Source organism: Bubalus kerabau, chromosome 1, assembly GCF_029407905.1.
Source record: "Bubalus kerabau isolate K-KA32 ecotype Philippines breed swamp buffalo chromosome 1, PCC_UOA_SB_1v2, whole genome shotgun sequence".
In the NCBI taxonomy this organism is placed as follows: Eukaryota; Metazoa; Chordata; class Mammalia; order Artiodactyla; family Bovidae; genus Bubalus; species Bubalus kerabau.
This window is the reverse complement of record NC_073624.1, coordinates 218,272,039-218,284,798: the sequence shown is the minus strand read 5'-3', so window position 1 is coordinate 218,284,798 and position 12,760 is coordinate 218,272,039. Positions and strand designations below refer to the sequence as shown.

The 12,760-nt window shown below is 37.4% G+C and overlaps 1 protein-coding gene across 8 annotated transcripts in view; it reads left to right on the top strand.

The window, feature by feature from the left end:
* Positions 1 to 12,760, top strand: part of FAM13B (family with sequence similarity 13 member B) — a 95,395-nt gene that overhangs the window by 73,346 nt on the left and 9,289 nt on the right. For 6 of the 8 annotated variants that reach the window (XM_055554638.1, XM_055554649.1, XM_055554657.1 and 3 more), the window contains 7 exons: positions 2,288 to 2,336; positions 2,747 to 2,894; positions 5,598 to 5,663; positions 7,078 to 7,288; positions 7,851 to 7,980; positions 9,567 to 9,648; positions 11,293 to 11,522. In XM_055554638.1, coding sequence (XP_055410613.1) covers positions 2,288 to 2,336; positions 2,747 to 2,894; positions 5,598 to 5,663; positions 7,078 to 7,288; positions 7,851 to 7,980; positions 9,567 to 9,648; positions 11,293 to 11,522 — 916 coding nt within the window. The remainder of the gene's footprint in view (positions 1 to 2,287; positions 2,337 to 2,746; positions 2,895 to 5,597; positions 5,664 to 7,077; positions 7,289 to 7,850; positions 7,981 to 9,566; positions 9,649 to 11,292; positions 11,523 to 12,760) is intronic. The other 2 variants (XM_055554664.1, XM_055554679.1) reach the window with 1 other exon arrangement.

Genomic DNA, 12,760 nt, shown 5'->3' with positions numbered 1-12,760 from the left:
CCACCTGCCAAAGCAGGATACTCAGTTTGGACCCCTGGGTTGGGAAGATCCCCGGAGAAGGAAATGGCAACCCACTCCAGTATTCTTGCCTGGGAAATCCCTTGGACAGAGGAGCCTGGTGGGCTACAGTCCATGGCGTCACAGAGAGTCAGATATGACTGAGCTACTGAGCAGCAGCAGCAGCATAAGACATATTAAATGTCCATAAATATTCAGAGTAGATACAGGTTAAGACAGGTGTTATAAATTGGAAAACATTCAGAAATTAGAACACTGCCTTCTTGGAAACACTTCAAACTTTTCACTTGATTTGTAGAACAGTTCGGGAGTTTATTGATACTCTGAATACATGCTTCAGTGAGTTAATTCAGAAGTCTTGGAACTGTGGACAGCAAACTGAAAGATTGTAACATATTTGCCTGGACAAACATATAGGGATTTTTTGCTCCTATTCCAGTTCCTCTGTGTGTCCTAGTACAGTCCGACGCAGTTAGTGCTTGTTTATGTCCTTGGCTTGCAGTAATGGAAGGGGGCATTCCCTAGGCAATAAGTCTTTTAACTAAGGAAATGGCAACCCACTCCAGTACTCTTGCCTGGAGAATCCCATGGATGGAGGAGCCTGGTGGGCTACAGTCCACAGGATCGCAAAGAGTCGGACACGACTGAACGAATCCTTAGTCACCATAGATACTTGATAGAGTCCCTTTGAACAGAAGCTTTCTAGAATGTTTTAAAGTTTTGAATGTCATTACTCTTTTTATGATTCATTAAGACGTTGCTAAAAAATGTGGATAATTTTCTTAATAGTGACGGTTTGATCTTCTGAAAACACATCAGTAATGAAGTTGCAGACTAGACTGTTAATACCGAGAAATCCCATACGTTACTGATTTGGTGGTAGCCTGTTGGCAAGGGTAAACTTGCATTAATGTTGTTATCTCTCTTAATTGTGAGTAGAAAACCTGTTCTCTTAGGGCAAGTAAATTCTTTGGAGCCATATCTCTGGAGCATCCCCCTACACTGAAGGTCCACAGATTGCCTGCTTACAGCAGCTCCTTGTGCTTCCTTTCAGGAGGCAGGAATGATTCTCTTCCAGCCCAGGGAATATTGGAGCTATGGGCTGAAGATAAAAGATTAACAGCATTAACAGGCATCCTCAAAATGATGACATCTGGATTTGATAGAACAATAAAGATCCATCTAGCGAGGACTCAAGCTTTTTTGAGAAAGCTCTTTCCTCTTCAACTTACGTATAGATTAGCAAGCTGCTTTTTAGACCAAAAGATTTTCTTGGTTAGGTAGATTACATTTTGCTTGTTTAACCCTCATGTTTCTCAAATTTAGATGATTAGGTCTTTTAATCTGTTAGGCTAGAATTTAACTCATTCCCCCATTTGTTCCCACTCTAAGCAAAAGAGAGCCTTTGCTTGCCGGGGAATTTAGTTTGTTTTTCATGTTTAGCAAACAAGGTAATTATATATATATGAGGAGCTGACTTGCCACATTTAGATCAAGACCTGTCTTCTGAGTGCACACTTTTATGGCAGGGGAGGAGCAGCACCTATGAATATCACTGTAGATTGCAGTGCCACAGTGTCTTTGGGGAGGAGAACATTCCTACAGTCAGCATATTGTGATGCTAGATATTCTGTTGAGGTCAAGTAAGTAGAGATGATTTGTGACAGCTTGCTTTAACACTTGTTCTAGATAGGGATTAGTTTTTATAGGGAAATAAATGAAATTTTATAAAATTTCCTTTTTATGTTGTTACCATTATGTTTTGAAGAAGGAGAGGTTTAGAAGTAGTAACTTTGTTTTGATTGTAATAGAATACCATCAGATTTAAAATTTAGGACATAGCTATACTTTAAAAAAAAATCTTTAAATGGAAAAAGATGTCCCAGAATATGGAAAAATGAAGTCAATTGGTTAAAACTATTACTTATTTTATAGAATCTTTTCCATTATATATTCATTTCTTTTGTTTTTTATTTATTGTGAATTATATTTTTCATTTTAAAGTGTTTTTTGTTTTGGGAAGTAGATGTGTAAGGGAGTGGTGAATGTACTTAATTTTTCTGAACATGAACTGATTCTCTGGATATTTTCAGTAGTGTGTGTTTTTCAGATACAGGGCTCCAAAGAACGGGCATATGTGCAGTTGTCGTTTTCTTTTCTCACACTGTAAATGCTAACTGTATGAGGAAGAGAGGAATCTAGATAAGAAATATGCAGTGATAGTAACCAATTTATTCTTAAAAGACTAATAACTTTACTTGATTTTTAGGAAAGAATATTTGTCATTTGACAGTGATAAATTGTCACACTTGATTCTGGTAAGAATTACTTTTCTTTATGGTTCTTTAAAGTTTGACTAGGTTTAACCTACCAGTTATGGTATCTGGCCTTTGACTCTTGCGTTTAATAGGTTTAAAGGAGATTTAAATGCAAATACTCTCACCAGTTGTTTTACAGTCAAACAGCAACTTGATTTGCCACTTTTGGTTTTTGGTTTGTTTTTGCTTTTGTTTTCTAATTTGCCACTTTTGATTGCAAGCAACTTGGTTATGAAAACAATTTCCTCAGTTTGGGATCCAAACTTTGTCTTGAATGGTGGGACTGGGACAGTTGCCTATGTAGGCAAGGTAAACTAATGAGGACCACGCAAGAACATAAGCTGGTTGTTTTTAAATAGGGCATGGAAAGCTTCTTGTTTGTGAAATGTATTCTTTATTTTAAAATACAGGATTCTAGTAGCAAGATATGTGATTTGAATGCCAACACTGAATCAGAAGTGCCAGGAAGTCAAAGTGTTGGTGTTCAAGGGGAAGCAGCATGTGTCCAAATTCCACATTTAGATCTGAAGAATGTTTCTGATGGTGATAAATGGGAAGGTAATTTTACCCACACACATTATTTTCCTGATAATGTTATTTGTAACTGAAATTACCCAAGGCAGTAATGAGATTACTGCTCTTTTCTTAGCAACCTTATTCGTTTTTATTTGATTCATGTAAGAGTGAGTGACTATTTTTACTCAAATGCGCTAATGAAATTATGGGGCAGTTATCTCATTTGAATTAATTCTTATCCATTAACTCTGAGGATGGATGTTAAAACATAAAGAAAATAAAATCAAGGGTAGGCTGTTGTTAATTGTTAAACCAAATCAGGTGCTATCTCCCGGTTTTTGAAAGTCCAGTATGCTAGGCTTTAGGGATCTCACCACTTTAAATAGAGAGCCTAGAATACAGCTACCTTTTCTTTATAATCATCAGAAATACATTTAAAAAGAAATTATCTTCAGAGGTATTTGTAAGCAAATATTGTACTATGTCCCTGTATCTCTGTTAGGTTTTGAAGGTATGGGAGCAGGGTCCTAACAAGTTTTACAAAGGAGAGAAATTTTAATTTTAACTTAAAAGGCAAAACCACATGGGTTAAAACTCGGCAGATGTGTATTTAAGACCTTCATTTCATTGTATGTAAGTTTTTTTTTAATCAAAAGGAGCAAAAACTATAAATAAATACCAAACTTCAGTGAATGATCAGCATGCAGAAGGGTTTATGGAGAAGTATATGAATATCTACTGTTTACTTTGAAATCCATGAAGAAAACAAGATGGTTAATGGACTGGAAATGTTATGAAGCAAGTATAGTGAAATGTTAGTAGTAGAATCTAGGGGATTGGTATATGGATGTCCTTTGTAAAATTCTCTAAAAACTTTGCTGTGTATTTGTAAACTTTGAAATAAAATGTTGCAGTTGAGGAGTAGAAATAAGAAGCATATTTGGATCCAGGGGGGCTTCTGGATCATATCCTGTCCTATGTAAAGAGATAAGGAGACCACTCAGAAATCTTAAAGTTACATATTTGTTCATTTGAATGAAGATCTCTTCGTAATCTCACCTTTGGCAAGTTAGCCAATAACGTATGAGGAATTGAAATACCAATATCATGTGCTCCTTTTGCCACCTCAAGTCTGCACACCTGATCACAGTTGGAGCATTTTTATTTATTTTTAAGGTATAGCCAATATTTTAAAAGCCCCAACCAAGTCATTCTGCCAATCTTTACTGCTGTCTTTCAATCCCTACTCCTCCCTTTTTGGTCTAGATGTTTGGCATGCCCAGCGGTGTATTATGTGTCATAACTTAGACTAAATCAGGAAGTTATCCTCCATTTACTTTGTTCTGGGTTATTCAGGATGTTTGGAATTTATGAAGATGCTCCCCAGGGTTAGGGATATATTAGCATTCTGGTGGCAATGAAGTTCAAATGTCCCTTTAAGTTACTCATCCTGGTGTAGTTACTGAGAAGGAGTGGTGGTCATCAGAGCATCCTTTGAGCTGAAAGTTAGGAAAGGAGTCTCTGAAAGATGAAGCTGGGCTTCTGACAGAGTATTTAATGCTGTTGCTTTTTGGAGGATGCAGACAAATAGCCCTTTATAGTCCTTGGCCTGAGGGTCCTGATCTTAAGTTTTAAGCATAGAAGACCATTTGTTTTCCATTGTCTGAGGAGATAGGACATTCTCTGTCCAGCTTCAGCTTTCTGAAGGCTTCCCTTAAAGAGAGCCTGATGCTAGGCTTTCTTTTGTTGCCTTGTCGGAATCCACTGACTGTTTACAGATTGTTGTGGTAGGGAAGGGAAGGTCACTATGTACTCCTGATCCCTGATTTTCAGTGTCTGAGCTGCCCTGGCTCAACAGCTGTGACAAGTCCACATAGACCTCCTCCTGGCTTTTCCAGGAATACGGGTCAGTGACTTTCAGAGAGCCAACAGCAGTCGACACCTGAGTGAACTTCTCAGCCATGAACTCTGCATGTGCTTGGGAGAGTGGCTGTTAGCAGACCATGTTGCTCTTTCCACTTGTGCCCACAATACAGAGACTGATTTTTCCATAACTGGGAGTTTAGGATATTCTAAAATAATAGTCTTCCTCAAGAAACCAAATTACTTTAGATCTGCATACCTTGGAAAAAGAGATGTACCCCATTTGAAATGACTCTTAACAGAGAAGTAGGGTGACTTCAAATGGAGGACCATCTCATTCTTCCTAAGTATGTGGGTCTTGGGTTTTTGTATTGTTCCAAGGGTAGTCAGCAGAATGCAGTTAGCGAGTGGGTAGCACATGTCTGCCACCAGTATGCATTTGTAGCCATCCAAAGGTCTTGATTTTTAATGGAAGTGGACATCTTCAGATTCTTACCTGCTCACTCTTGTATGAGATAACAGTAGAATCATTTTGCAGAGCAAACTAAGGGAAATATTTTTCTGTCAAATTGTTTATACTGAAAAGCTTCCACAGTACCTGATTAAGTTTCCATTTCTTCAGTTTTATGTTTGAGTTTTAATAGAACAGCACTACTTTAATTTTTTTGCCTTGCTTGCTGAAATGGAAATGTATGTTTGTGTTTGTTTTTAAAGTTTGGTTAGTAGTAATTTCTTTGAATAAAGTTTTTGAGCAGAATGCCTAACTGGTTTTAGGGAAATGTTTTTGGTATCTTTGGCTTTGTGTTAGTTATGTGTATGGTTTGTTCTGACTGTGCTGTGTGTTCACTTTAGTATTTTTTGCCATTTTTTCCATTTTATTAGCGTCATGCCCTATCACTTTTCCCCTCATTGATTTCAAAACAATGCATCTGCAGAGAGATGGGGAGGGTAAGTATGGTTCACCATAGTTTAGCTTTTTTGCCTTTTTATGGTTCACTTTGTTTGCCTTTTTATTAGCCCTTCTCCTGCTGTCCCCAAATATTAGGAAAACTGTTCTGGGTTAAAAATGACACCCAGAAAATACTGTTTTTTGTTAGTTCCCTCTTTTCTTAAAACAGGAGATTTCTCATAAAATGTTTATTACTAGTTACTTATTTTCTGGGAAGCAGGTACAAGGGTTGCTTTGAAAATCACTTTATTGCTGGGTTTATTACGGGATTGCACGCTATGTACCCAATTTTTAGTTATCAGATAGATCTGGGCTTTAAAAAACGAAGTTGATTATGTTCTTATTATCCTGAAAAAATGTAATGCTTTAAATTGCTAATGCATAAAGTTAAACTAAATTAGTAGCAGTTCATAGGTATTGTGCGAAAAAAAAATGTCATTCTTGCTTTTTGACACTGTCAAGCCAATTTTTGCATCCTAAAATATTTAACTAATTTTTGCTATTAAAAGCCATAGCATCAAAATTTACACTATAGTCATATATTAAGTTAATGTGTAGATGGAAAAGTCCCTATCCCCTCCCCAAATCAAGGGGGATACTTGAAGATAATTTTGTATTTGGAGTATATTTATGGGTTGTGTGTTTATCTGTATGTGTTCTGTATGTAATCAAGCCTTATTTGTGCAGAGACATCAGATACCTCAGTACGGCTTCATATGAGAACTTATAGGATAACTCCAATAAAATAAATGTGCTTAAGAAGGAGTACTGCTGTTAAATTTTGTGTTGTTAATACTTTTGGGTTTAATTATTAAAATATGTATTATACACAGAAATCCTGTAGCAGAAAATAACCACCTCTGTTTAATGTTAGAGTCCAGGTATTGTCAGGTGAATTAGCTGCTTGTTTATAAATCTAACAGTTCTTTTGTTGGAGTCCAAGAGCTCCATTTGCTGAGTATTCTGAATAGCATGGGGAATAGCTTCCACTTCTTAACATAGTCACTTGACAGTGAGGGACAATTTATTCATCTGGCAGCATTTGGCTCAGTTAAATTCCCAATTAAGGACTGTTAAATGTTTACTGTTTCTAAATGAAGACTTTTCCCTACTGGAAAAATAGCATTCAGTATAATTTTGAAGAGCTTGACAGTGTCCCTTCTTGCTTTGTGACGGGTTCAGAAATTTAAAGTGTAACTCCTTATGTGAAATTAGAACTGAAGTAAAAAGTGAAGCTCAGACAACTTTAAACTGTAGTAAGGCTGTATGAAGATCCTAGGATCCCATAAATATTATATTATATGAACCACTACAGAATGATATGGTTTAAAGAACATATAGCTGATACTGTGTGACTTTTTTTCATACAGAACCAAGAGACCCATGGTACTATGCTTTGTGTTTGTTTTCCAGAGCCATTTCCTGCTTTTAAGTCTTGGCAGGAAGACTCTGAGTCTGGAGAAGCTCAGCTGTCTCCACAAGCTGGAAGAATGAATCATCACCCGCTGGAAGAAGACTGTCCTCCAGTGTTATCACATCGGAGTTTAGATTTTGGGCAAAGCCAGCGTTTCCTACATGATCCGGAAATGTTGGATTCCTCATCTAAAGCACTTTCTTTTGCTAGGTAAGTGATTTTTATGTTCTTATGGGCAGTGAATCCTATCACATACCCAGGTCCTTTGAGAGATTTTAATCCTCTAGGCCTATAGTTGAAAGCTTTCTTCCCAATTTCATGAAGCATGCTTTTGTGGTTTATTATTTTGAGTGCCCCCAAATTCTGAGTTCATTGAGCGTCTATTAAGGTTTGCTCTCTAATAGACATATTTCCGTGATGTATTTATTTATTCATTCATGACTGAAATTGATCCTGAAAGTTAAAACGTTTCCTTTGCAGTTTGGACACCAAAAGAGCTCTAAGCTGCTTGGGGTCTTTGTTTTTTATCTGCATTTGCCCAAGCGCCTTTTGAATAATTCCAGATTGTTTTCATTGCTACTGTGTTAGCTTTTTGTGGTCTCTAGCATAGTTCAAGTTTCTTTTTACCATTTGTCCTTCAGTGTTAGGGGTTTAATTGCACTTAAAAAATTTACTTCTTGATAATAGTATGATGTTTTATCAGGGTAATAGGAGAGATGGTGTTGATAACTTGAAAATTTAACTACAGTGTTCACCTCTTCTTTTAATTCAGGATTCGAAGATCATCCTTTAGTTCAAAAGATGAAAAAAGAGAGGACAGAACACCGTATCAATTAGTCAAGAAACTTCAGAAAAAAATCAGACAATTTGAGGAACAATTTGAAAGGGAAAGAAATGGCAAGGTGAGTTTGTAACACTGCCCATTGTAAAGTAGATCTCTTGGAACTTAGAGGACATTCTCCCATCTCTTTCCTGGGAGAGAGAACTAATCTAAGACATCCAGAAAAATAGCGCTCATATAGATCTGAGATTATATAGTTCCTTGGCACCCCACTCCAGTACTCTTGCCTGGAAAATCCCATGGACGGAGGAGCCTGGTGGGCTGCAGTCCATGGGGTCTTGAGGAGTCGGACATGACTGAGCGACGTCACTTTCACTTTTCACTTTTTGGGGTCTTGAGGAGTCGGACATGACTGAGCGACGTCACTTTCACTTTTCACTTTTTTGCATTGGAGAAGGAAATGGCAACCCACTCCAGTGTTCTTGCCTGGAGAATCCCAGGGACGGCGGAGTCTGGTGGGCTGCCGTCTATGGGGTCACACAGAGTTGGACACGACTGAAGCGACTTAGCAGCAGCAGCAGCAGCAGCCTTCTGATTCCGGACTAGTATTCTTGCCATTGTACCACTGAATTTTTGTATTTCTGTTGGAAAAGAGCTTGTTGAATTTTAAGGCAAATACTTTACATTGACAAATTATATTAATGCTGTTTCTGCTCCCTCAAAAACCACAGGTAGCCAGGGGAGGTGGGGGTGAAGGGGTGAGATATTTAATCGTTAGAACATGTGAAGTAGGATAAGTCTTATACTTGAAGTCAGAAGACGTTTAGTTAGATCTGCTTTCTGCCAGTTGCTAGACCCTCCTCTGAGAGAGCTTTACTTAATATCTTGCCCTGTCTACTTAAAGTAAGATAAATGAAGATTGAGTGAACTCTCTGCTGTGAACACTGTAAAATACTATTTGAGCAGAAATTAAAATAACCTTTGGGACTTCCTGGTGGTCCAGTGGTTAAGACTCCACACTTCCATGCAAGGAGGTGAGGGTTCCATTCCTGGTGAGGGGACTAAGATCCTGTATGCCACACTGCATGCTGCAAAAAAAACTCAAAAAAACACCCCAACAATAACAACAACAAAAAACCCCATGTTGCATACCCACAAAGATTTTAATGATTGTTTCTTATATATTTTTTTTTTAGAATCTCATTTATTAATTTTACTGAGGTATTAACAAATTTCTTAAAAACATTATCTTTATGAAGAAACAGTGTCAGTCTATGAGTAGATTTATAGTCGTAGAGTTGTTGTAGATTGGATTATCTGGGAAGCATTCTGCGACAGAGATATCAGAGCATGCCATTTCCAAGGGAGTGTTTAGGGAGAATTGCAGCTGTAAGGAGTAAGGCAGCATGGTTGAGAGGAGAATGTAGACCTGGGATATAGTTGCATTCATGGCCTCAGCCTGATTCCACAGTGTTTCCAACTAGGATGGCTGAATTAATATGATTCAGGATTGACTGAATTAAGATGAAGAAGTCAGGCCTTTTTAATCCTATATAACCAGTCACGGATGTGAGCAGCTCCGGAGGAGGGGTTTGTAACCTTGGGCCAGGCAGCTCATGTGGGCAAAGGCAATTCCTAGAGAGGGACTTAGCACAGACAGGGGTTGATGAGTACATAATCTGTGATTCTGTTTTTCTAATTTTTCAGCCCTCCTACAGTGATATAGCAGCCAATCCGAAGGTATTAAAATGGATGACAGAGCTCACCAAACTGCGAAAGCAAATTAAAGGTATAAAATGGGCATTTTTCAATATAATTGCATTTTAAAATATTCTTTATAATAATATCTGAGCATTATAGTTATAATTTTTGATAACTTAAATCTTGAACACTGGCAAAATAAAAGTTCTCTTGTTTTTATTAGTTATAATCAAAGTTGAAATACTATATTGTATTCTTCCAAATGTCTTTCCTCTTCTTTTATTAGTAATAGTCTTTTGATGGGTGCTCTAGATGGTATTGTATTGTATTGTATTGTGAAGTTTGTATGAGTATTTCAAATATTAAGCAGTTTTGAGTTTGGGTAGGTATTAAGAATTTTTGATGGGTATTTCATCTAAGATTGAGAATATCTAATCATCAATCATTTATACTACAAAGACTAAATTGTAAGTTGTGTTGCATCAAAAACTGGGTCTTGTGTTACTGGGTGTCAGCCCAGTATAGCAGTTGCTAAGATAACATTTACTTTGTGGGTATTTAGTGAATATGCTTTTTAATGATTGTTAATACTTAAAGAATTATCTGTACCAAGTGTGGGTATATAAAATGGAGTATCACATTTGGTTTACTCATTTGAATTTATAAAACAAAAATTTTAATGTCTGTAAGTACCAAGTACTTGAAGACATCTGAGGTTGTAGCAGTGAACAAGACTGAGTCCCTGTTGTCATTTGAGTTTATTTACATTCTTATGGTTAATTAAGTTCTCCTACTTATTTAGAATTTCCCTTTACAATTCTGTAAAAAATTTTCTCATTTAACACCAGTTTCCAACCATAAATGAAAATCACTACTTTGAATGTATTACTAATGAGTGTTATTAAATTATTAGCCTCCTAATTTCCCAGTTTTCTTTCACTCTTACTGTCCTACAGTAAGTGCATTCTCTGCATCCAGAATTATTTTTTATTAAAAAACTATGTATTGTCTTATTTATAGCTTTTCAGTGGGCTTCCTTTTCCATTTAGAACAAAGTTCAAACCCTTTGCTGGCTTTCAAGGCTTTTTATACTCTGCCCTTTCCCCCCATTTTATCACTTTTCCTTATTTTCTGTTTTTTAAAATATGTCACGGTTTAAGAACATTGGCTTGGCTGTTGCCTCAACTGAGCAGAAATGTTCTTCCCCTAAATCTTCTATACTAGGTTAGTCCCTTTTTAATTCCATGTTCTTCTATACTAGGTTAGTCCCTTTTTATTCCATGTTCAGCTAGGATGTCACCATCTCAGAAAGGCCTTCTTTGTCAGTTTCATCCAAAGGAGTTGCTCTTTCAAAAAGCATGTCTCTTTAACATTGTGACATGCTTTATAGCACTTAGCACTCATTTAAATTATTTTATGAATCTAATTTCTTAGTTTTTATTTTTTACTTCCTGAATATATGACAACAGAGACCATGTCTGTTTGTTTACTGCTGTTATGCTTATCAGAGCATCTTACTCTAGTAGGCATTCTATGAATATTGGTTGAAAGAAAAATCATACAGTTCTCCTGGTATATATATAATTTAAATACTTCATGTGATCTTGAAATACCTGAGCCTGTGTGTTGTCGAAGTATACTTTCCTCTTGTATGTCTTGTGTCTCTTTTGATTTAGTTGCATTTTAGCTAAAATCAGTGGTACTGATTTATCCTCTTGATTTTAAAATCTAGATGCAAAACACAAAACTTCTGATGGAGAATTTGTACCTCAGACACGTCCACGTAGTAACACTCTTCCAAAAAGCTTTGGCTCTTCTCTAGACCATGAAGATGAAGAGAATGAAGATGACTCCAAGGTCATTCACAAGGAGAAGAAGCCATCTAAGGAAGCAACACTTGAACTTATTCTGAAAAGACTCAAAGAAAAATGTGTCGAGAGGTGTCTTCCAGAAGATATCAAAGTAATCTTGAGCTGTGGTTTTTGCCCAGGCTAGCCTTTAGAATCACTGAAATAAAATAATTGCGATAGAGGCATAATGATGTCTAGGTAATCTGCTGCCCTGAGTCAACAAGTTTGCAGTTAAGAAAAATGTTTTTATCAGCACAACAGAAATGCCTGAGTCACAATAATAAAACTAAAAAAACTTGAATGTGATCTGTTCACTTATATTGGAATCAGTTAGCAAGATGGATGTGTTTGATATACCTGAGTTTGAATCTTGGCCTTGTATCTTAGTAGTTGCATGTATTAAACTCTTAGCTTATGCCAGTTTCTGGCTGTGCATTCTTCCAGTGAATCCCTTCAGTAGCCATGTGACTGTGATTATGTCCATTAAAATGACACAGTATGGCTAGGAGGACTAACAATGCATTTTTGTGATGAACAAAGTGCTGAAGTTTGCTGAAAGAGTGCAGAGGTAGATTGCTTGAGGTGAACTTTTAGTGATGAATCCTGATGTGTACCCCTCTCAACAACAGAGTACACCTCATGGTCTCAATATTAGAGTCTTTCTGCCTTCAAACAGAGCTGGCTTAGAAATTCTAGTGGCTGCCCTCCCCAGTTTTTCTTGGTTTTGCTTTTATGTTATACCAACCTCCTCTCCTCCCCACTCCCTTTGCTATAAATGATTTTGATTGCAGAAGGAAACGGCAACCCACTCCAGTGTTCTTGCCTGGAGAATCCCAGGGACAGGGGAGCCTGGTGGGCTGCCGTCTGTGGGGTCACATAGAGTCGGACACAACTGAAGCGACTTGGCAGTAGCAGCAGCAGCTTTATTCAGATTCATTCTCCTAGGTTTAAGATTCAAACTTGAGGTTGAAGTCAGTGTTTTACAAAGTTTACACTACTGAATGTACTTAATATAAAATACTTATTATAGAAAGTACGTATCCCCTGAATTTTTTCTTTTTACCTCTTATTTTCATTCTAGTGGTAAACAGGGTCTATTTAACCACTCCTGGTAATAACTGGAAGGCTTCCCTGGTGGCTCAGTGATAAAAAAATCTGCCTGCAATGCAGGAGACGTGGGTTTGATCCCCTGGTTGGGAAGATCTGTGGAGGAGGACTTGGCAACCCACTCCAGTATTCTTGCCTGGAAAATCCCATGGACAGAGGAGCCTGGTGGGCTACAGTCCATGGGTCACAAGAGAGTCAGACATGGCTTAGCGGCTAAGCAACAACAGAGAGTAACTGGAGAGT